Here is a 24,048-nt window from a genome sequence, read left to right as displayed (position 1 = left end):
TTGGATGCAGAGCAGCAAACCATCCCGGAGGACAGGCAGACTGCAGGAAATACCAGCAGCAGGGACCCCTATCATGTGAGTCAAACTGGACCAAAGCGGGCTCCTTTGGTCGGGTCACCATTCCACCATGAGCTGTCTGCAGCACGTAGCCACTGTTGCACCAGCTGCCAGAAAGAGCCCCCTGAGCAGACAGAGCTGGAAAAAACGTCTTGGAGCAGAGTTTGCTGCACAAACAGAGCTTCCAGCACAGGAATGATCCAACCCAGAAGCTACAAGGACAGTAGCCCTACATGGCCACTCAGTGCCAGGCATTACTGAATAAGGACAAGAAGGAGGACCTGGCTTTTCCGCCCATTCCCAGCCTATGGCTTCACTTCCAGCAGCGTCACAGGCACTGGGACTCTCAAGTGCCTCTGGATTTACTCTGGCTGGTGGGGAACCCATTCCACCCTCCCCATGAAACACAGCCCACCTGCCCTTGGGAGCACCAGCAGCCACAGAGCACTGCGGGCACTGAGGGCAGCCGGGGGCCCGCTCAGTTCCAGGATCTCTTTCATTTTCTGAAACAAAGCAGCCTGTTTTCATCGAGAAGCAGTTGGCAGCATCTCACCCCCCTGAGATACTAGACCATCATCCAAGTTCGGCTCATTTTCATAGGCCTTTTTTCTCCTGAATAGGCCAAGACAAGCAATAGGCAAAGGCAGTCACGTGGACGGCAGTTTAATGAAGAACATATAAAAACTAGAAACAGAGAGAACGCAATGGGATGAGGAGATACCGGAAGGGAAAAGATGCAGAACTAGGAAATGAGCAAAGATTTTCCATGCACAAAGGTCAAAAAAACAGGCATGATAATATAAAAAACAAAGGAGCCTGTTTTCTGTACACAGAGAAACGTGATCGAAATTGATGTATTTGATTTCCTTTATGGGTTGGAATATGTAACTTTAGCCACCTTGTACAAACCTGGATCATTTTACACGAGTGATGTGAGGTTTCATTCTGAAATGACGCTGTTGATCTGAACTTATATTTAGACAGAGGTACAGATCAGAGAAAGTAATGAATTTTTCAGACTTTTAGCCTGGGAAACCTGCATGGAGAAGAAGCTGTGGTCAGAGCACATGTCTCCCCAGGGCTTGCATGGGCAGTGGCTAAGCCCAGGGTCCCCCTGCCCGGCCTTGGGAGATCCTGTGGGGCAAGCAGGCAGCAGTGCCGTTCCTCCAGCAGTCCCTTCTAGCCCCCTACCAGCTGCAGCTCCCGCCTTTGTCTCTCCAGTGTTGGCATGGGGCTGGGAAGGGGCTGCCAGGGGAACGGCAGCTTCTGCCAAGAGCTTTCTCCCTGCCAGGATTTCCCGGGGGTCCCTGTGCGCCACAGCCAGGAGGCGCCAGCTCCAGAGAGCTCTGCCTCTGCAGAGCACTGTGTCCCCACATCTGCCTGCCATGGTTGTATCTCCCATCCGCTCGTGGGGGGATGGTTGGGCAGCCACTCTAGGTGCCCTTGATGTGTACATTTGTCCCGTCAGAATGCAGGCACTGCAATTCCTGTGGCCCTAGCACAGCCCCTTGCACACTGCACAACCCCATGCACAACTGACATGAGGTTATCCTGCAGTTTTCACATCCACACCTCTGCACCCCAATCCACTCTGTCCCTACGCACCATCCTGAGGGGCCCACAGACCTCACAGCTGCTGTACACCCAGCACATGGCACACATGGCATGGCACGGACCACACTGCACTGTGCTGCACATAGGGCCTTGGGCTGAGTCCCCCACGGCACAGGGCATGGCACCCCAGTGCACACCCTGATGTACACCCCCAGTGCCCACCCCAGGGCACATCCCACTGCACACCTGTGCACATCCCAGAGCACAGCCCAGGGCACACCACAGTGCAAACCCCAATGTACAAAATGCACACCCCAAGGCACACCCAAGTGCACACGCCAGAGCAGACCGCAACGCACACCTCAGTGCACCCCAGTGTACACCCAAATACCCACCCAGGCGCACATCCCAATGCAAACCCCAGTGCACACCCCAGTGCACACCTCATTGTACACCCCAGTGCGCCGCCCAATGCACAGCCCAATACACACTCCGATGTACACACAGCGCACGTGCCCGTGCACACCGCACCGCACACCCCAATTCACACCCCACCGCACACCCCCACCTCACGCCCCGCCCATCGCAGAGGCCCCGCCCCCGGGCCGCGATGCCCCGCCCCCGGGCCGCGATGACGGCGCGGTGACGTCAGCGGAGCTGTCCGCTCAGCACCGCGCGGCGGCCGCGCCGCCACCATGCGCGGGGCCCGCGGCCGGGAGCGCCGGGAGCGCCGGGAGCGCCGGGAGCGCCGGGCGCCGCGGGGCCGCCGCCGCTGCCGCGCCGGGAGCGCAGGTGGGAGCAGGCGGAGCGGCACGGGGGGGTCCGCACGTGGGGGTCCGGCAGGCGGGGGACGCGCCGGACCCCTCGGGGGAAGGGCTGTGGCACCGGGGTCCCGGTCCTCCCCTCGTGCGGCGGAGCGAGCGCGAAGCCCGGGATGGGCATGCGGGTTGGCCTGGCGGAGCGGCCCCCGGGACCCCCGCCCCGAACAAAGAGAGGGGCGGAGCGGCCCCGCGCCCCGGCGGCCTTTGCGGCCGTCGCTCGGCAACGCCGCGCCCGCCTCGGCGGTCCCGGGCCCGGCGGGTGCGGTGGGGCCCGACCGGGGGGCGCCGCGGCGGGGCCGTGTCCCGGGCGCTGCCCCCGGCCCCCGCCGCGCCGTGCCCCGCGGGGCGGGAAGGGGAGGCCGGGGGGCCCGGGGCGGGCGGCAGCAGGTGGGTAAGTCCCGGCGCCAATGAGCAGGCGCTGGGCTCCCCTAGCAACAGTGCCCGCGCCAATGGGCGCCGCCAGCCGCCCGCGCCGCTGCCCGCAGCCCTGCCCGCCGCCCCGCTGGGACCGGCCCTCCAGGGCGGCCCTGCCCCGAGCTCTGCACCGGCCCGGCGTGGACTCAGGGCACAGAGCAGCACCCCGCTGCCCTCCTACCACTCCACCGGCCGTGCTGAGCCGTGCCAAGCCGTGCCAAGCCGTGCCAAGCCATGCTGTCCCCACACCGGCCAGCCAGCCGTACCCTGTCCCATCCCCGGCCCCGTGGGGTGGCAGAGCCCTACTCTCACCCCACACAGCATCACCCAGCCCCACCAGGGCCGGCTCGTCGCTCCTGGGCTCTTCGGGTAAAGTCCAATCCTGCTTAGCATCCCCTCGGGGCCCCGCACTTGGCTGCCTGCTCTGTGCCCGCCTGCTTCCTTGGGATTAGGCTCTGTGCTTGGCTTTCCCCACGGGGATTTGCCCTAGCTGGTGGTTCCTTCCCCAGCCGGAGGGAGGGAGGAGGCCAGTGGCAGGGGAAGAGATGCCAGTGGAGTCCGGCCGGGCAGCAGTGAGGTGCTGGGCAACAGGGAGCCATGACTGCAGCCTCTACCCTCTTCCGTGCTCCTTCTCAGAGCAGTGTTTTTGTGAGCTGTCCTGAACTGGCTGCTTTAACTTGGCACTGGGAAGGAGTGATGCTGGCCTGGGGACAATCAGTGACAATAAGCCCATTCTAAACCAACTGAGCCTTTAAAGGGACTACGGGGGCAAAGGGATGCTGGAACTGGCTCCAGGTGGGAGCAGCAGACGGCCGCTGTAATTAGGTTTAAACTGGAGCTGGATCAGTCTTTGCAGGGGATTATGACCCCTCCGTCTGTGTAGGCGCTGTGGGGGGCCTAGTAACTGCTTGCTCAGCGTCCTGGCACAGCTGCAGCATTAGGGGTGAGCCCTCGGGTAAGGAGCAGGAACATCTAGGGCTGGTGCCTCTCTGGCCCCATAGGTTGGCATGGGATCCAGTGTGGAGGCCCAATTTGTTTTTACAAGGACACTAGGAGCTGGAGCAGAGATGAAAAATAGCCAGAAATATGATTAGAGGATTGGAGAAAATGCCTTGGAGTACAAGCTTAAAGAGCTCAATCTGTTTAGCCTATAAAAATAGAAGACTGAGGGGTGACTTAATTACTGAGCATAATTACTTCACAGGCAGAAAATACCAGGTTGTGGAAGTCTCCTGTTAATCGAGCAGGAAAAGGGTGCTGGAGAGCCATGGGCAGGAAATTGAAGACACAGACAAATTATAAAACAACACGAAGCTCCTGGGGGTGCAGGCAGGTTCTCTGGGGACAGTGCATCCCTTCAGCCACATGCTGTGTGATGGCGTGCACCCCCACCGATGAGGCTGTTCCCCCATTCCCTCTCTTCCCACATAGTAGTGGGGGGACAGAGCAGGATTTCTGGTGGCTGAGTGCTGGGATTGCTTCCAGGCACGTGCCAGTGGTGTCTCCATTCCCCTTGTCTCTTTCTCACCAGGTGGGGCGGGTGCCGGAACACAGTTTTGCCGGCAAGCCATGAGGCAGGAGTGGAGCTTTTGATGCCTCTCCCGGGAGTCCCCAGAGCCATGACTGCAACTGTGCAGACGCTGCGGTTCAAGCTGCTGCCGCACGAGCCAGGCCAGGAGTGGGAGCCCAGCTGCCAGCAGGAAATCGAGCGTCGCTACCAGGTGGTGCCCTCGGTGGTGTGCGCCATGTGCTGCCTTTTTGGCATCATCTACTGCTTCTTTGGTGAGCCAGGCCAGCCCAGCAGCTGGAGGGGCAAGCAGGGAGAAGGGCAGGCGGGAGCTGGGGGTGCTGTCCATCCACTCTCTGACTGTGGTGGTCTCTCCATAGGCTACCGCTGCTTCAAAGCCGTCATGTTCCTGACGGGGCTGATGTTTGGCTCCATCATCATCTTCATGCTGTGCTACAAGGAGCGAGTGCTGGACACACAGCTGAGCGTGGAGGCCTCAGTGGGCATTGGGCTGGGCATTGGAGTCCTGTGTGGGCTGGTCACCATGCTGGTGCGCAGCGTTGGCCTCTTCATGGTGGGGCTGCTCCTGGGGCTGCTGCTGGCAGTGGCCACACTGGTAGTGATGGAGCAATTCTACCACCCGCCGACAGTGTGGATCCCCATTGCGCTGCTCCTGGGTGTGGGGATGCTCTTCGCCGTCCTCACCCTGCAGTGGCAGCGCTTCTTCACCACCCTCTCCACTGCCGTCTTTGGGAGCGCCATCATGACCGTCACCATCGACTACTTCATTGAGCTCTTCCTCCTGGTGCAATACATCTACGAACGCATCAAGGTGGCCCCTGCTCGCCCCGTGTGCTGGTACAGCTGGGTCATTCTGGGCGTCTGGCCACTCCTCACCACACTGGGTGTCCTGGTCCAGTGGAAGGTCACAGGCGAGGGCTACTCCCATACAGAAGGTGTGTGGAGACTGGGGGAGATTTGCATGTGCAGGGTGAATGGAGGAGCCAGGGACGCTAGGGACCGGGGTGGAGGTTCCCAGCACCTGGTTTGCATGGACAGATATGGGGTTTGGGACTCTGTGGCAGCACAGCACTCAAAGGGAGGCTTGAGTGCACAAAGCTGGCACTGGTTTGGGTGCAGAGATCATTTGGGTGTGCTCTCCAGTGCTCACAGGCCCCTCTGCTCCACAGTGATCATCAGCCGGCAGCAACGCCGGGTGCAGCTGATGCGCATCAAGCAGAGGGAAGACCGAAAGGAGAAGAAGAAGAAGCGGAGACCCCACCACCCGCCACCCCACCAGCACAAAACCCACCCACCAGAGCCTGCTTACCGCCGCAAGCCCAACCCTGTGCGCCGCTTCGATGGGGACGTGCTCTCCCCTGTGAGTCCCACTGCCAGGGTAGAGATCTCCCCCAGACTTCACAGCCCTTCCTTCTCCATGTGGGTGGGCCGCAGCGTAGAAAGGTGTCCAGGCACCTCAGTTGACATCTGAGCACCTCAAGGGATGAGACTGGGGCATCCCAGGGACCTGGCAGCTCAGGAAGGGCTAAGCTAGGACATTACCACCACAGAGCAATTCAGCCTTTGGAAGGAAATGAAAACTGCTGGCCGAAGCACTGTGGGCACAGTAGAAACAGGTGGTAGGCAAGGTGTAAAGTGTGTGCCCAGGGAAGGCATGAGACTCTGCACCCTGCTCTGGACCGCCCCTGGAGGGCCCGAGTGCTGGGGATTGCACAGGGCTGTTACGGGGAGAGGAGAGGGAATGCTGCTGCAAAGTTTAGGGTGGAGTGGGGTGGAGTGAGCCAGGAGCAGAGCCCCTCTCATTCTCTGTTCCCCCTCTCTCAAGCAGAGCTACATCCAGAGTTTCCGGGAGCGACAGACGGGACCATCTCTGAACAGTCTCATCGCCAGCTCCCACGCCGTGGTGGACCTGGACTATGACTGCAGCTCCACCGTGCCCCTCACCACGGGCTCGGGCCCTGCTGTGAGGGTATAAGCCAACCCAGTGACCTCGAGCAACACCAGCACCCCAGCCTGCTCCGACAGAACCCCTGGGACAGGCAGGGCTGTGTCTTCGGCCCCAGATGGCCACGTGCAGCTAGGGGCTGCAGATGGAGACCCTTCTTGGAGACATGTGGGACTTGTCTGGGAAAGCTCTAGCTGCCCATGAGATCCAGAGGTGCTGGGGAAGCCCTTCAACAGGGACTCAGCCCAAGGGCCAGCACCCATGGACATGCAGTGCGAGTGGCTCTGCTGGGGTGGTGGGCTCCTGAGCCCCTACTGCTGCGTGTTACCCTATGGTCTGGGCACGCTCATCCTGCATCCTAACATTTCCCTCCCCGTATTTGAGCCCCCCTTTCCCAAGAGCAGCTCCCCATGCCTGCCCCCACCCCATCGCACCACCCAGCAACTCCCCAAGTGCCTGTCCCCTATGTCTCTTCCTCAAAGAGCAGGTCCCACAGCCCTTTTCCCCGCAGGGACTCCCCTGAGCATGTGTGCCCTGTCCCACCCTGGCCCCAAGAGCAGCTCCCAGGCAACATTTCCCAAAACCTGCCTCCTCAGAAGGTCCCCCTGCCCTAGCCACCCTTACTACACCCCAGAGCAGCTTGCCACTCCCCTTTTTCCCAAGCTGGACCAGGGTGATCCTGGGGCAGAGACTGCCAGAGCCAGGTGGTTCCCAGCGTGATGCTGGCAAGTGGTGCCTGTCCAGCGGGAGTTGCGCTCACGGGGTGTATGCCCCACAAAATGTTTTGATGGGAGACAGGACACTGGCTCCAGCCTTTGGGCGGAGGCTGGGCTGCCTCAGGGATGTGGGGACCCCTGCAGTGTCAGAGACCGTCGCTGTTTTGCTGGCGACTGGATTTTTATAGTGGCCGGGGGGCCCTGGGGCAGGGCAGGGCAGGAGCCCCTGCCCAGAGCACTGCTGAGGGCAGAGGCTCGCGCCTTGTATATATTTCTCTTGCTGTGATTTGTATTAACTTATTATGGAGTGAGCCAGGATTTCCCCATGGCCAGGCAGGCAGGATGGTGGTGAGACTGGACCAGGGAGCCCTGTACTTTGGGAGCCCCCCACAGCGCAGCCCAGCTGGCCCCGCTGCCCCAGGAACTGCATGTTTCTGCCAGGCACCCCCTCTCCTGCAGCGTCGTGCTGCCATCTCCTTTTCAGTCTCTTTTGTAAATGTGCCAAATGCTGCTGAGGCCTCGGCCACACAGTAAAGAGCCTTTCGGAGTCCCGCGTGTGAGGCCAAGGGCTGTGCCGGGGGCAGGGGTGAGGGGCAGCCCCAGGGGCCAGGCTCCCAGGGATGCTGAACAGGATGCTGGGTGGTGCCACCAGCCCTTCTCTTAATGGGACCCTGACTCGCTGGCGTGGAAGAAACCATGTCAGAAAAAAAAGGGTGTTTAATGCAGAGCCCTGGGGCTGGAGCAGGCACGGGATGGAGTCCGTGTGTCTGTATGTGGTGGGAGAAGCGTGACTCCATCTCCCAGCAGCAGCATCAATCTGGCTGTGTGCAGGCCCTGAGTGCCGAATCCTGGCTTCTAGCTCCCTGTGGGAACAATGGGAGTCAGAGAGAGCTGGAGCATTGCCAGAGCTGGTGGGGCACCCAAAAAGTGTATCCCAGACAAGGAGGCACAGACCCCTGGACCCATATCCAGCCTTTTCCCCCCACACCAGCACTCAGACTCTTGCAAGCAGTGGGGCATGGGGACAAGGCCTCTGGTGTCCCTCCACTACAAGGCAGATCAGCACTGCCAGCCCCCAGTGGTGCCCCCCTAGGTGCCCACTCACCCTCTACCAGGAGCCGGGCAGTGGAGCGGTCATCAAAGGCATCACAGGTGTATGAGTCCTCATCCTCCGGCCCCACGCGGTGGATGATGAGTGTGCGGTAGCAGTCCAGATTGCAGATCTCATACTTGTCACCAGCAAAGATCTCGGTGTCCCCACGGAGCCAGCGCACCCGGCCCCGGGCGTGGGACACAGTGCACTCCAATGTCGCCTTGTGCCTCGCCAGCACCGTCTTGTCCCGCAGTGGCTTCACAATCCGGATGGGCAGCACTGGTGGGAAGGGGCAGGGTATCAGCATTGTGAGGTGAGTGGGCTCCCATGGGGACACCACAAGCTGACCTGGTGCACCCCAGCCCTGGTGCTGGAGCCCAGCCTGACCTCGCCGCCCACACTGGTACCTTCCACATGCAGACTGGCCTCAGAGATGGCTGTCCCAGCTGCAAAGCGGATGAGTCCCTGGTCCTCGGGGCGCACACCGCAGAACAACAGGAAATGGCGGGTCCCTGGGGAGGGAGAGGCTGGCTCAGTTGGCACCTATAGCAGGCGGGGCAGAGATCCCCTTTTGTCCACACAAACTCCCGTTGCTTGAATTCACCCCCTCCCAGCCCCAAATCAGGTGTGGGACCACCTGCAACCGCACCTTCTTGCCGTGTCTTCACTATACTGGAGACCTTAATTTTCTCCCCATCCCGGAACCACTCGCCCTTCACATCCTCATGTGACACCTCACAGGTGAAGACAGCGTTGTCACCTTCCCGCACCTGGACCTCCTGCAGCTCCTGCACAATGTGGACCTGGCGCTCTGCAGGTAAGGGGCAGGGTGCCAGGGCAGCCAAGGGTGAAGGGGAGCAGGCTGTGTAGGGTTTGGGGTTGCACAAACCCCCAGGAGCTGAGTGACTGTACCCTGGACATGCAGCACAGCAGAGGCCTGGCAGTCGCCTGCATCGCAGGTGTAGCAGCCTGCGTCGGCCAAGTCACAGTGGCTCAGCTGCAGGATGCGGCGCCGGCCCGCTGAGTAGATGCGGCAGTGGGGCCCTGGCCGCAGCTCCTGTCCATCCTGCCCAGGGAGAGTGTGCTCAAGGGTGCAAGCAGGCAGCACCCTGCTGCTTTGCCCCCATCTGCCCTGCCAGCAGCCCTGTCAGGGAGGGCAACAACCGGAGGACAAAGCAGGGAGGAGGACATGGCCAGGCACTGCTGGAGAGGATTGGGGCACACCCTCACCTTGAACCATTTCACCTCTGCATTGGAGCGAGACAACTCACACTCAAAGCTGGCGACCCCTGTCTCTGGGACCCCCAGGTCTCGCAGGACCCTCACCATAGTGACTGGAGGCTCTGAGGAGGCAGGACACAGGGCAGGAAGGTTTGGTAGGGCAAAGACATGCCGAGAAGGGTATCTGTGCCTGGATCATTTCAGCATGGGGTGAGTGGCACTTCTCAAGGCACCACCATGAGCAAGCACTCATCAGTGGTGGTCCAGCCGCCTCTGAACCCAAACCCTGGCTGAACCCACTGGCCAACTCACATCTTCTCCCTGAGGACAGGGCGACACTTGCCAACATGTGCCCAGAGTGGCTCAGCTCAGTGCTGGAATAGCTGCAGGACAGACAGTGCCAGTGCCATGCACCCCCAGCCTGCCCCAGGGACCGTACCCCGTACACGCAGGTGGGCACTGCAGCGCAGGTTGTCAGCAGTGAAGGTGATGGTGCCCGAGTCTTCCAGTGCCAGCCTCTCCAGTGTCAGGCTGTGTCCACAGCCCATGGCACTGATCCGGCATGTGCCACTGGGCTTCACCCGGATGCCATCTCGTGTCCAGACTCCAGGCACGTGAGGGTGAGACAACTCCAGGTGGAAGGTGGCTGTCTCCTTCTCAAAAGTCTCCACATCTGCCAGTGGTGTCCGGATCGACACCTTCTGGGCTGTGAGAGACCCATATCCATGAGTAGGTGTCTGCCCAGCCCCTGGGTCCCCAGTCTGCACTTGCTGAAGCAGTACTCTAAATCCAGCTGTTTATACCAGGCTCCCACCCCTGCCCACACACTCATCTACCTCTCTGCTCAACCACCTTCCAGCCAAGGATCAGCTCTGCCCACACTCTCCCATTGCAGCAGTTGGGTGCCCTCCCCATTCCCATCCCCATCCATGTCACCTTCCATCCCCATCCCCAGGTTGATACTCACGTTCCACACAAAGCTTGGCCTGTGTGCGGTCATGCAGGCTCTCACAGCGGTAGGTGCCACGGTCAGCAGGGCCAAGGCAGCGGATGGTGAGGGTGCGCAGGCACCCCGACTCCTGCAGCATGTACTTGCTGCTTGGTTGGAGGAGGACACCCTGCTTCAGCCACTGCACCTCAGCGGCCTCGTGGCTCACCTCCACCTCCAGGCACACATCCCCCTGCTCCTCTGCCACCATGTCCTGCAGCTTCCGCACAAACAGCACCTGTGCCTCTAAATGGCCAATACACTGGATCAGCAGCTTGCCCCAGGGCTGTGCCTTGGGCTGAGCCCCACTTGTCTCCTTCCCCCTCACCTTGCACACTCAGCCGGGCCGTGCTCACCAGCCCCTCGGCGTTGGCTGTCACAGTGCCTGCATCCCCTGGCTGGCACTGCAGGAGGGTGAGGCTGTGGCACAGCCCACTCCTTGTCACCAGCAGCCGCTTGCTGAGGACCACAGGCTGGCCATTCAGCTGCCATGTCACAGACACGTCCTCAGGGGACACCAGGCACTTGAAGGTGACATCCTCCCCCTCCAGCACTGTCAGGCTCTGCAGCTCCATGATGATCTCCACCACCCTGGGGACTACAGCCAGGGTGTCAGGGCTCAACACAAGGGACCTCCTGTCCTGCAGAGCCACTGAGCATCCCTGCAACCCTGACATCACTGTGCCCAGCTTCCCTGCCACCCCCATGGCATAAGGGTCCCTGGAGTGGTGGTCAAGCCTTGGGCTCACCCTGCACTGTCAGCGTTGCCAGCGTCTGGTCGTCGTTGGACTCGCAGCAGTACTCGCCGGCGTCCCCAGGCTCCACGTGGCTCAGCACCAGCGAGCGTTCCCGTCCCTCTGCCATCATCTGCCGGTGGGGGCCAGGCGCCAGCACCCGCCCATCCTTCCGCCACACCACATCGCCCCGCGGCTTGCAAAGCTCGCACCACAGAACCACCCGCTCACCCTGCCGTGCTCGCACATCTGACAGCCCACGCAGGAACTTTACCTGCAGCTCTGCACGGTCAAAACCCCCATGTCAGCACCTGCTGCCACAGCAGGGGTTCCCCGGGAACGCCACTGCCCCCCAGCTGCCCACCTCTGACGCTCACGTCGAACTGCATTTGGTCGTGGGATGAGAGGCAGGTGTAGATGCCGGCATCCTCCATGGCCACACTGTGGAGGATGAGGCTGTGCACTCGGCCCTCCCGACGCAGCTCGCAGCGCTCACCACTCACTGCTGCTTGCTGCGGGCCCAGCCAGGTGACATCAGATCGCTCTGTGGAGGCGATGGCAGAAAGCACAGCACTGCCACCCTCCAGCACCAGCAGCTTCTCCTGCTCCTCCCGTTTGTTCACGAACAACATGGGTGCCTCTGTGCCATGGGAGCATTGGCCTCAGCCGTGCCCCTGGCAGTGGTACCAGCATGGAATAGGGGTAAAACCATGCTGGCATGAGGCAGTGGACTGCTCCTGCCCCTGACATGGCTGAGGGACACTTCCAGGCTCACCTTTCACATGCAGTGTGAAATGCACCTCGTCATCACCAGCATCGCAGAGAAAGATGCCACCATCACCCAGCTCCACTTGTTTGATGGTGAGGCTGCGTGTGGGACCCTCACTGCACACCAGCAGCCGCCCACCTGAGCACAGCCTCTGTCCATCCTTCTGCCACTGCACTGCCGCTGTCTCCGGGGACAGCCGAGCCACCAGTGTCACACTGTCCCCCTCCTGTACCTCCAGCGGGCTCTGCGCTTCCTCCTTGTTGACAATGCACACGGGCCGAGCTGAGGGGCACGAGACAAGACAGGGCTCAGGGGTGTCCCCATAGTGTGGGGCAGTGCAGGGGCAGGACCGCTGCAAGCAGAGATGATCCCTCAATGAGTTACTGCAAGGCAGGAGGACTGTGGGGCTGGCTGGGGGTCATGGTGGGACCAGACAGGGGTCCCAGAGGGGCAGGCATGCAGGCTGGAGGGGTCTGGCAGCTCAGAGTCCACTTAGAAAACTCAGGTTGTCAGCACAGCCTGTCATTCCTGCATCACTCCCTGCACAGGCAGCTCAGCTGCCAGGTTGGGACCATTAATTTTGGTGCACCCCTCCATCCTGAACACCTTGCTGGGGAGCCAGGGCTCCTGCCTGCACCAGGCCCTCTCCCACCCTGCCCAGCCCTCCATCTCCAGCTGATAAGAGTCTGGGCTTAGTTCAGCCTTTGGCAGCCAAAGCAGGAGGAGCGGCGCCTGGGAGCTGGCCAAGGCTAAATTTAAATAGTCCCTGGCTGGGGGAGGCAGCAGGGACATGTCTCGCCACAACCCTGACATGTCCCTTTCTGACCAACTCCCGTAGGGTTGAGGACAGGGCTTCTACCCTCCCCAACATGCTACCACCCTGTCCTCTGCTATCAGCGGGGTCACACAGGCATCCCCTCCCCTCACCCAGGTCTGTGGCATGATCCCACCACGCTGAGGGTCCCCGGGGTGCTGAGCCAGCTCACCCGACACCTCCACATTTGTCACCATGCGGTCACTGGCAGCATCACAGATGTAGCACCCCGAGTCGCTGGGCTGTGCCCCATGGATGGTGAGCTGTCGCAGCACCCCACGGGCCTCAACCTGCACCCGTTCACCTGGATGCACCTCATGGCCATTCCGGAGCCAGCGCACGATGGCGTCGGGCCGGGACAGCTCACAAGCCATCACCAGATCCTCCCCGGCCACCAGGCAGCGATGTACCACAGTGCCTGTGCTGCCCACGATGGTCACTGGTGGCTCTGGGACTGAAGAGATGGGCAGTCACCACAGGAGCAGCCTGTGCCAGGTATTGCAATGGCCAGACTCTGTTCAGACTCCTCTGCCTGCAGCTGGGCAGCGCCAGGGTTTCCACGAGGCCACTACACAGGTGCAGCCTGCTCCCCATTTGCCCCCTACCAGCCTCCCTATGCTCACTGTCACCCAGCCCAACCCCACACTAGCCTGGCAGCAGCTACTGACCCACCTCAGTCCTTGCCCCTCTGGCCATCCCCACTGGGAGCTCCTGCTCACCTTCTACAGTGATGAAGAAGACGATACTGTCATCACCGGTGTCACAGAGGTACTCGCCCGCATCCCTGCCCATGGTGCCCAGGATCACAAGAGATCGGCGTGCCCCGTCCTCCTCGAGCCGCACACGCCCCGTGTCCTGCAGCTTCTCTCCATCCTTGTACCACTTCACCTCCCCGTGGGCGTGTGAGAGGTGCACCTCCAGCACCAGGTCCTCCATGGCCTGGCAATGCCGGTGGGTCAACAGGACATCCCTCTCCAGGATCATGACCAGCGGATCTGCAGCATCCATTACCAACAGAGCTGGGGTCTCTGGGGTCTGTGCACCCAGCTCTTCCAACCAGGCTCTCCCCTAGCCTCTTGCTCACCCAACACTTGGACAGTGAAGGTCACTGTGTCATTGGCAGTGTCACAGGTGTATTTTCCAGCATGCTCGGCTTGAGCAGCAGGGATGAGCAGCCGGCGATAGGCACCCTCCTCTTCCAGGACCAAGCTGCCCCCAGCCTCCAGCCTGATGTCCTCCTTGGCCCAGCACACAGGTGCATCCACACGGGACAGCTCACAGCACAGTGTCACTGTCTCCCCCAGGGACACCGTCATGACAGGGACAGGTCTGCAGGGCTGCAGTATCCTCACTGGAGGCTCTGCAGGAATGGCATGTCTGTGATGCAAAGCAGCGCAGGGACATCGTGGCCCAGGACACTCCTCTGGTGCCAGCCCCAGGCGAGCAACTGCACTGGTAGGCCCATCAGTGGGCACCCACCATCATCACCATGGAGCAGCCAGTCCCCTCCCCCAGGCTGGGACAGACCCTGCAGCCAGAACCACATCAGCACCTCCCTGCTCCCGGGTCTCCACTGACCTGACACCTTGACGTCGAAGGAGACGGCCTCATCCTTGCTCTCGCAGATGTACTCGCCTGTGTCTTCCATGGTGCTCTTGGGGATGAAGAGACAGCGCCAGGCCCCCTCCACCAGCAGCAGAAGGTTGTCAGTCTCGTCCACCTCCAGCCCGTCCTTGAACCACCGTACGGGAGCATCTGGCACAGAGAGCTCGCACCGCAGCTCCACACACCCCGGTGCCTGAACCAGCAGCTCCAGTGAGCGCTGTGGAGGGTGCAGGATCCTCACTGGTGGCTCTGCCGGGGGTGCAGAGGAAGGGTGTGAGACCTGCTCACTGCACTGCTCCTGGCTCTGCTGTCTCAGCTTACTGTCACCTGTGCCCCTGTTCCTCAGGGGCTGTACAGATGCTACAGTGTCTCACCCCAGTGCAAAGAGGCAGGAGCTGTTTGAGGACAGGGGCAGTAGGCACACAGATACAGCCACATAATGCTGAGGGCAGGGAGCAGGGCTGGGGACTCCACAGCACAGAGCTGGGGCAGTGCTGCCCTTCTCAGGATGTCCCTGCTGTGCCACCAACCTGCCACCAAGATGGAGTAGGAGACAGATGCATCTCCAGCGTCGCAGCTAAACTCCCCTGTGTCCTGTGGCCGGGCACAGGGCAGCACCAGCCGGTACTGCAGCCCCTCCTGCTCCAGCACTAGACTCTCATCCATCTCCACTTCCTCCCCGTCCTTGTACCAGTGCACTTGGGCCACCGGACGGGACAGCTGGCACCACAGCTCGACACGCTGCCCGGCCACATAGGAGTGGGGGGCCTCCTTGTTGGAACTGACAATCCTCACTGGTACCTCTGTTGGGGGACACATGGTGAGGCTCAGCCTTGGTGCTGAGTGAGGCCCATGTGAAGACAGGCATCCCCTGGAGCAGCTCACCCACCGCTCACGGTCACCCTGAAGCTGGCAGCATCGTCCCCAGCATGGCAGACGTACACCCCCGAGTCAGATGGTGTGGCTGTGGCAATGTGCAGCCTCTGCGAGCATCCCTCTGAGCAGATGGCCAGGACCTGGGTTGGGACCACGGCCTTGCCATCCTTCATCCAGTGGACACGGGCATCTGGGGGGGACACTTCGCACTCCAGCACCAAGGGAAGCCCTGCCAGCACCTCCTGGAGCTGCTGTGCCTCAGTCACTGGGGTGATGTGGACCTGTGGGGCTGAGAGGACCAAGACCCTGTGTCGCTTGGACTTCCCAGCCCTGCAGTGCCGGTAACTGCAAGTTGAGGGAACACCAGGGCTGACGTGTGAGGTAGAATAAACCACAGGCAGGCAGCTGGTTGTGCCTTGGGGTGTAGAGCGGCAGTGTGGCACAGGGCTCTAGGAGACAGAGCAGCTGGCCTGCTGCTGCCTGTATCCAAGGGGCATGGGCAAAGAGCTGCTCACAAGGAGGCGAGGGGCAGCTGAAGTGCTGCAGCCACAGTGTAAGCATGGAGCTGGGCCAGAGGGAGAAGGGAAAGAGGGATGTAGGTGTGCATCTCACCCACCTGCCACAGTGACAGTGTAGAAGACAGAGTCCCCGCCAGCATCACAGACGAACTCCCCTGCATCCTGTGGCTGGGCGCAGGGCAGCACCAGCCGGCACTGCAGCCCCTCCTGCTCCAGCACCAGGCTCTCACCTGCCTCCACCTCCTCTCCATCCTTGTACCAGTGCACTGGGGCCACCTGACGGGACAGCTGGCACCACAGCTCCACACGCTGCCCGGCCACGTAGGCATGGGAGGCCCCCTCATTGGAACTGACAATCCTCACCGGCACCTCTGCCAGGAAGAGACACATGGTTCAGCCAGGACATAAAGACCAGAGCCAGTGATGGTGGCAGTCACAGCCCTGTGTGGAATGATGGTTTAACCAGTTTGTTGGCTTTAAGGCTGGAAGGCACTACCTCATCCACAGCCTACACAGCACAATCTTCTATGTAGCAGGCACATAGACCCGCCTGGGTTTCCCTCTTCTCGCCCATCACACCCAGGAGGAGTACCTGGCTTCAAACTGGCTGTAAATTGCTGCAGCGTCCTCGCACCCATGGTACCTGCCCTACTCTGCCCTGTGAGGGAGCTGAAGGATGTGGAGGGAGGTTGTGGGTAAGCAAGTGCCTCATTAGCAAATCCCAGCACGGCTAATCACTGTCTGTGGTGTCAGCACCAGCCCCTGTGGCAGCTCTGCTGGGGGTGCCCACTTCTCTGCCTGTCTCCCCATTTCAGAGGCCACCAGGGGCCAGCTGATGTTTCTGTCTTGGCTCAGCTTTGGCATTTTCTGACACTGCGATGCAGGCATATGGCTTATCTGTGGCCAGCAGCCCTATTCCTCTGTCTCACCAGGGCCCAGGACTGAATTCCAGATTGCAGTGATCACTAAACACCACCGTTAATGGGTTACACATGAAATGAGTGCCACTGCTCACATCTCCCCCCTGACTTGAGTCAAAGATCTAAAGGAAGAGGAGCTCCCAGTACAAATTTTAGGTGACCAGCCCTCCTGGGAGAGGATCAGGATGCTACGCACAGCCAGCACTGCCTGCCTGACCACATGCATTGCAGCCAGCTGCAGCTGGCCTGGACTCTGCCGTGGGTGTTCATCCAGCCCATGGCTCCAGACAGGCACGAGGTACAGCCAGCATCGGAGCACACACCAGCAAACAAGCAGTAACATGCCCTTCTCATAGCCCACAGCTGCCCCGTACTGGGTATCCAGCCTGGAAACTTCCCAGATGGTTCCCAGCTACCATGCCCAGGCCCAGCAACACACCACAGACCCGCAGCGTGCGTGCGGCGCCAGTTTGCAGTGATTAACCTGCCACACGCTGAGCCTGCATCCGCCTGGCTTTCGGATCAAACAGCTGGTAGCTGCCTCTCTCCCTGGGCCTGCTAAAAGCAGTCACATCGCTGAAGTGCAACTGGAGATGTTGAGCAGCACCAAAGCAAGGAGGGGGCGATGTGCCAGCCCTCAGCAGGCAGCACCACTCTGGCCTCAGCCCCTCACCAGCTCTGAGGGAGCTCCAGCACTCAGCAGCTACCGGAAGACCCAGAGGTGCACAGGGGTGGCCGGGCTTGAGGCAGACATGCTCCATGCCACAGCAGCCCCATGGGGGATAGCTGAGATGCCTCGGGGAAACCCAAGCATGCCACAGCAGTGCTTGACTGCAGCAGCCAGCCTGGCACTCGTGCCAGAGAGGTGTCAGCCTGAGCCTCCTGTCACCCACCCCCAGCCCTGCTGGTGACATTGATGTCCAAATCCAGATCGAACCAAGCCAGCTTCCCTAAGACCCTTCTGTTGAAGTTATGCAAAGCCGCTCAGTCAAAAGGCTGAGCTTCAGCAGATGGTGTTCCCCCTCCTAGCCGAGGGAAGCAGAGCTCTCCATGCCCCATGCTCCCACAAGGCAGACAATGACTCCTACCTCTGCCCAAAGCCCACACTGCCTGTCCTTCCCACTAGCGATTTTGCCTTTATCTCACTAAAAAACCTCCCTTCCTCACTCTTCCAGCAGTCACCACTCCATTGACTCTTCAAGCAACTCTTATCACTCATCCCATCTTCACTTACATCCTCTGCCATCAACTTTGGCCCTTTGTCCCATGTTAACACCACGGCGAGGCTTTACCACTGTGGTAACAGAGCTTTTTAACTGAGTTTTAGCTCTGCCCCCAGTCACCTTCCTGTGACTGTGGGATGTGGGTTTCGGGGCCAGCAAGGGGAAGCCTTTCACTCACTTTCAGCTTTCATTATCTTCTGCCAGCCAGAGGCGCCAGCAGCCGCTCCACAGCTGAGGCAGCCGCTGCGGGATGCTGTCCCATGCTCCCACCCAGCAAACACCCCCAATCATTGGTCTCCAGGCAACCACTAATTTTCAGGTCAGCAATTAATTCTGTCCATCAGAGTGATGTCTGACCGTGAGTCACCCCACGCCAGGTGCCTGGCCCACTATTTTTAGGACTTTGGAGGAGGGTTTGGTTACTGGCCATGACAGAGGCCTGGCAAACACCCTGGTATGCAGGTGCTGGGTGCCCTCGGGTGCTCTAGTGTTTTGGACAAGCAGAGCAAACTGTTCCCTCTGGCAGTCAGTTTGGGTGGTTTTATGCACCAGAGCTGCCACAAAGACTCCAACCAAGCAACCGACCAAACTGCTGGTGAGGACCTGGCAAGAGCATGTCTGACAAGTGTCCCATAGTGGCAAGTGACAGCAATACTGACAGCAGCATGCACATGCTGTGGCACCCTGCATCACCACCTGAGACCCTACCAGCGCTCCTGCATCACACCCACCTTCCACAGTGATGGTGTAGAAGGCAGAGTCCCCACCAGCATCACAGACGAACTCCCCTGTGTCCTGTGGCCGGGCACAGGGTAGCACCAGTTGGCACCGTGCCCCCTCCTGCTCCAGTACCAGGCTCTCATCCATCTCCACCTCCTCTCCATCCTTGTACCAGTGCACCGGGGCTGCCAGGCGGGACAGCTGGCACCACAGCTCCACACGCTGCCCGGCCACATAGGTGTGGGTGGCCTCCTCATTGGAGCTGATGATCCTCACTGGCACATCTGCCAAGGATAATGTGGGGCTCAGCATGGGTACCCAACTGGCTGCAGCTTTCAGCCCCATCATGGGGGCGAGAAGAGGGGCAGGAGCACTATCAGCAGGTGGGGTCCAGGCTCCCACAGGCAGTCCCCAGCTCACCGGTCACGGTCACCACAAAGCTCACAGCATCATCCCCAGCATCACAGGTGTACACACCAGTGTCCGAGGGACTCGCCGAGCGGAGGAGCAGCCTCCGCACGCAGCCCTCTGCCTGCACTACGATAACGTCATCTGGAGGCACGGCCTCACCGTCCTTCAGCCAGCGGACAGGAGCATCCGGGGCAGACACCTGACATTCCAGCAGCACAGGCAGCCCTGTCGGCACCTCCCGGAGCCGCTCGGCCTCGGGCACTGGAGCAATACGGACCTGCGGGGCTGAGAGACATCGCGGAGAGGTGAGAAGCATCCTCCACCATGAGAGCCCACGCTGTTAGGGTCCCGGCAAGACCCCAGGCAAGCGCCCTACTCACCTTGCACATGCAGCATGGCTGAGTCCCGCACTCCACCAGACACAAAAGTGATCTGGGCCCCACTGTCACACAGCCGTGCTCCCCGGATAAGCAGTGAGTGCTCCGTCCCGTGGTGCTGCATCCTGCACCGACCTCCTGCACCCTCCTCCTCCTCGCCCAGCCTGGCACCGTTGAGGAACCAGGAGCCGTGCACTGCAGCTGACAGCTCCAGGGAGAACTGCGCATCCTCTCCATCCTGCACCCGCACATCCTGCAGACCCCTCTCCAGGCGAGCTGCCGGGACTGGAGCACAGCCAGACTGAGCCCCAGCGGCACTGACTACCAGCACGCTGTAGCACAACATCCCAGCTCGCCCCTGGGGAGACCCAGCTCCCAGGTGGAAGTCCCTGGCTCGGCATCCTCACCGAGATGCACGGAGCCGGGGAATTCCACGGGGCTGCTCCTGCCGTGCTTGTTAGTGGCGCAGATACGGAAGCAGTAGTCGGCCTCTCGGGGTACGCTGTCACCCAGCACCCGCACACAGCCGGGCAGGTCAGTGGCCAGGCACTGCACCCACTCACCCCCCACTGCCTCCCGCCGCTCCAGCAGGTAGCGGCTGGCAGGGTGGAGGTGGGCATCGGGTGCAGGACACCACGTCAGCAGAGCCGTGTTGGTCTCCACCACGCTCATCTCAGCTGCCACCGGTGCGCTCGGAGGATTGTGCTTCACACCTGCAAGTCACAGCCCATGTTGGCTGCTTGGGGATGGCAACAAGACTCCGAGTGGGGTGGCAGAAGGGTTGAGTGGGGCTACACAGCCTGTTTCTTTGGGGATCCTCTCTTTAATGGAGGGGATGATCTTGCTTTTGTGTAGCATGGTGCTAGTTACAGGGATTTGTGAGTGCCAGTGAGGCTGGGGTTCTGGAGCCCTGCTGAAAGCTCCCTTCCCAAAAAAAACATCACAGCATCACATCCCCAGCATACTGGGTACCCATTCCACCTCCCACTCTCTATCATCCCCATGAATGGGCAGGAGAGAGGACACAGGACCCCTTCAAGCCTGCAGCTTACACTTGACCCGGAGCTGGGAGGATGTCTGTGACTCCCTGACAGTGAAGGAGATGATGCCCGCATCCTGGCGGGTGACATGCACCAGCACCAGGAGGTGTGTCCTGCCGAAGCTCTTCAGCACAGTGCGGGGTGACTCCCGCAGCTGTAGCCCATCCCGGCTCCAGCAGGTCCCCTCTGCCTCATCCTGTGTCTCCACACAGAAAACTGCATTCTCCCCCTCCATCACATCCAGCTTCCGCGGCAGCCGTTTCACAATCACCCCTATGGAAAGAGATATATGAAGGCTGGGGAGGGATGCTTGGGAACAGAATGGGCTCTTTGATGTGAGAAAGAGGAGGAGGAGGAGGAGGAGGAGGAGGAGGAGGAGAAGGAGGTGGAGGAGGTTGAGGAGAGGCAGCAGTAGGCACCACAGCCAAATGGAGGGAAGGCAAATGCAGGAGGCAGTGGGGACCCTGGCAAGGAAGGGGATAGGAAAACAAAGCTGTGCCACCATAGACCTAACCCCCACCTCGGACAGAAACCTCGGCGATGCTACGCCCTTTGTCCTTCATCTGGCAGAGGTAGATGCCGTCATCGTCAGTGCGGGCATCGCGGATGGTCAGGCGCCGCACCACTCCTTGCTCTTCCATCACGTACTTGTGGCTGGGCTGCAGCTCCCTGTCCTCCAGGTACCATGCAGTGGGGATGGTCTCCAGTGGCACCTGGCACTCCAACACAGCATCCTCTCGTTCTGCCACCTCCACATCTGCCAGTTGCACCTGGAACCGCAGTCGCTGCTCTGTCACCAGAAGAGACAGGAGCTGAGGGCATGCAGAGTGCAGCACCCACCACAGTCCTTTGCTCACATTGTTCCCAGCTCACAAAAGAGCACTGAGCCCTTGGCCCTCCTCTGTCCTCTCCTTTGGCCTGCATAAGATGGACTCTGCCTTGAGAAACACATCCCCCAGAGCAGGGAGAACCATGACACAGCTTGGGGAGACCCAGGGATGCCCCCAGCATCTCAGCAGGGAGTTTTGGGGGATGCAGAAGCATGGAAGACAACACACTGTGGCAAGCATCTTAGCGGAGGGGAGCAGTAGGGTGCACAGGCAGGGACTGCACCAGGGACAGGGTCACTCCAGCAATGGGCTCTCTCCAGCTGGCAGGGTGGCTCAGGGGGGGATGGGGCTGCCGCCAGTGTAGATGGTTGGAGCCTTGCCCTGCAGGGTTGCCTGCCAAAATCACTCAGCACTTCCAGGGGAATTTGTCACCAAGGCACTGTCCCCCTTCCCGGTTCATGGCTGGACATCCACAGCCATCCCAAGAGGCCACCTTTCTATTTGCAAGAAGAGAGGGACATGGAGGGGGACACAGCTCACAGAGGAGCCCAGCATCCCCTGCTTCCAGCCCACAGCTCTATCCTGAGGAGCCTGAGGTGACCCTGGCTGCACAGGGCAGGAAGGAGCCTAGGGATGCTGAGCTCCCACACAGACACACCCCTGCCAGACAAAACTCCCTGTACCCACCCAGTGCCCAGCCACCCCTGGCACTGCTTGGACACAATCTTACCTTTCACCTGGAGCTGCACTGCACTGAGGGTCTGGCCAGCAGTGTTGGAAGCAGTGCACATGTACAGCCCCTGGTCCTGGGGCTTGCAGTACAGCACCTTGAGGATGAAGTAGCCCTCCCGGTCCTCATAGATGAGATGCCTGCGGCCAGGGGCGAGGGGCTCACCATCCTTCTGCCAGATGATCTCTGGCTTGGGCTTGCCAGTAACGTAGCAGCGAAACTTGGCGTGCTTCCCCACGCTCACAGCAAATGCCTTAGCCGCCGGCACCCTGGCTGGCACTACGCCATTGGGCACCCAGATCTCTGGTCCCATGCGCCGTCCCACTGTGTGCCGCCGCCGCTGCTGCCGCTCCACCAGTGATTCAGGACCATCAGCAGGAGAGCCATTGGGAAGCCCATCCATCAGTGCCTGGGGTTCGACCAGGAGCACGGCAGCAGCCAGGGCCTCCCGGGAGCCACTACGTGCCCGGCAGACATATACACCCCCATCCGGGGGCCGGGCACCAAACAACTTCAGGAAGTGCCAGTCCTCGGGCTTCTGCCCCACTGCGAAGTGACTGCTCTCAAAGAGGTCGGAGAGCTTGCGCCCATCCTTCTCCCACTCCAGCACTGGGCAGGGCTGCCCAGACACCCTGCAGGTGAACATCACATCCTCCCCCCGGCACACCCTCATGGATGAGGGGGCAATGAGGAAGGCAGGTGCCTCACTACCCAAGCATCCCTCCTCTTGGGTCTCCGCTGCCTCCACCCTGAGTGCAGTGGCAGCATAAGTCTCGCCAATGCTGTTCTTGGCCTTGCAGATGTAGAGCCCACTGTCCTGGGGGCTGGCACCAGACACCAGCAGGCTGTACAGGTCCCCCTTGGTCTCTATATGGAAACGGTCTGAGGGCTCAATGGGGTTCTTGTCCTTTTCCCAGTGGATGCTTGGCTGGGGATCACCCCTGATCTGGCAGCTCAGGACCACATCAGTGCCACTTTGGACAGTGAAGGCACGTGGATAGGCCAGGAACCTGGGGGCTCCCCCAAACCCCTCCATCACCACCTCCTGTGGTCACAGCAGGCAGATGGCTGGAGCAGCAGTGGGGACCATTAGCCTGGGGAGATACACAGACAGACCAGGGTAGGGGCTAAGGTTTTATCAAAAGGACTGACCAGTGTGGAGCCCCACCAGGAGGGAGCCACGCCCAGAGCAAAACTCCCAGCACAGACCCCATGCTGCAGGAGCATCACCCTCTCTCTGAGCAGCTCAGCCCCACTGGATATGCTCCTGCGTCACCCAAATCACCCATTTCCCAGCCTGTGGCAATAGGGGAGGGGATAAAAGGCAGCTCTTTGCACCCTAAGGGCCCGGGGCACTCACAGCCTACCTACCCCAGGGTTGCAGAGAGGACCCAAGCTCGAGCAGCAGGCGATCCCTGCCTAGACAGGGAGCACAGGCACTTGCTTGCTGAGGCTGGGGGACAGCAGAGGCAAGAGGGCCCCCCTCCCACCCCTTCCCCACCCGCCGGGCATTCCTGCAGTATCGGGTGGTGGCAGAGCCGCATTCCTACATCATCTGGGCCGGCTCAGCAGGCAGGTGCTGACATAGGGCTGTCACGGGCGCGAGGCTCCGGCTGGATCCGGGTACTTCCTCCCAGACTCGGATGGGCAGGCAGCCCCCCCTGTGCCCGGCGGCCACCCCACAGGGCCATGCCCTATGGCAAAGTGGGCTCTCCCAGGAGCAGGTTCCCCTCCAGAGTGGGATCCCCTCCAGGCAGGATCCAGCCCTTGCACACTGAAAGTCATGACTGGAAATGATCAGCCCCAGGGGCAAAGATAAGGCTGGGGAGGTGGGTCCTGCTTTTGGAGGGCATTGCCTCCATCCCCAGCTTTCTGGGTAACCATGCCCACTATCACAGGCAGGAGCAGGGCAGGGTGCTCTGTGCCTCCCCCGGGTGAGTGCACTGCAGCCTCTGCCCACACCATGGCCGGGGCTGGGGCAATATCCGTGTCTGCCTTGCTCGGGCAGGGGGAGGGGAAACAAGAATACTCCCTGAATAAGCCAGAGGGGACGGTGGGAGAGGGCTTTTCCCCAAGGAGTGAGAAGGACTGGGGCCACCTTCTCCTCCCAGCGCCCTACCCCTGGAACAGTGCATCCATTCAGA

The 24,048-nt window shown here is 60.8% G+C and overlaps 2 protein-coding genes across 3 annotated transcripts; one reads left to right on the top strand and one right to left on the bottom strand.

Moving 5' to 3' along the window:
* The first annotated feature begins 2,364 nt into the window (after positions 1 to 2,364).
* Positions 2,365 to 7,585, top strand: TMEM198 (transmembrane protein 198). Of its 2 annotated transcripts, none has more exons than XM_032693605.1 (5): positions 2,365 to 2,403; positions 4,378 to 4,628; positions 4,734 to 5,309; positions 5,544 to 5,734; positions 6,203 to 7,585. In XM_032693605.1, exons 2-5 carry the CDS (start codon positions 4,439 to 4,441, stop codon positions 6,347 to 6,349), a joined length of 1,104 nt encoding a protein of 367 aa, XP_032549496.1. In that variant the 5' UTR covers positions 2,365 to 2,403; positions 4,378 to 4,438; the 3' UTR covers positions 6,350 to 7,585. The 2 variants fall into 2 exon arrangements, with proteins under 2 accessions (XP_032549496.1, XP_032549497.1); XM_032693606.1 differs by lacking the exon at positions 2,365 to 2,403 and adding an exon at positions 3,139 to 3,215.
* Positions 7,586 to 7,739: 154 nt separating this feature from the next.
* Positions 7,740 to 23,016, bottom strand: OBSL1 (obscurin like cytoskeletal adaptor 1). Its single transcript, XM_032693607.1, has 25 exons — positions 21,905 to 23,016; positions 20,865 to 21,134; positions 20,357 to 20,617; positions 19,712 to 20,017; positions 19,308 to 19,589; positions 18,937 to 19,212; positions 18,528 to 18,800; positions 15,752 to 16,024; positions 14,790 to 15,062; positions 14,233 to 14,508; positions 13,739 to 14,014; positions 13,374 to 13,649; positions 12,827 to 13,108; positions 11,847 to 12,122; positions 11,436 to 11,711; positions 11,087 to 11,353; positions 10,666 to 10,935; positions 10,317 to 10,583; positions 9,789 to 10,055; positions 9,359 to 9,471; positions 9,041 to 9,194; positions 8,778 to 8,939; positions 8,536 to 8,640; positions 8,141 to 8,407; positions 7,740 to 7,898 (listed from the first exon to the last, which is right to left on the bottom strand). The coding sequence occupies exons 1-25, from the start codon at positions 22,938 to 22,940 to the stop codon at positions 7,891 to 7,893; spliced, it is 6,792 nt and encodes a 2,263-aa protein (XP_032549498.1). The 5' UTR covers positions 22,941 to 23,016; the 3' UTR covers positions 7,740 to 7,890.
* Between the last annotated feature and the right edge of the window lie 1,032 nt (positions 23,017 to 24,048).

The sequence above is a fragment of the Chiroxiphia lanceolata genome, chromosome 7 (genome assembly GCF_009829145.1).
Source record: "Chiroxiphia lanceolata isolate bChiLan1 chromosome 7, bChiLan1.pri, whole genome shotgun sequence".
Lineage (NCBI taxonomy): Eukaryota > Metazoa > Chordata > Aves > Passeriformes > Pipridae > Chiroxiphia > Chiroxiphia lanceolata.
Note: the sequence above shows the minus strand (reverse complement) of the source record. Positions and strands in the feature narration are given on the sequence as shown.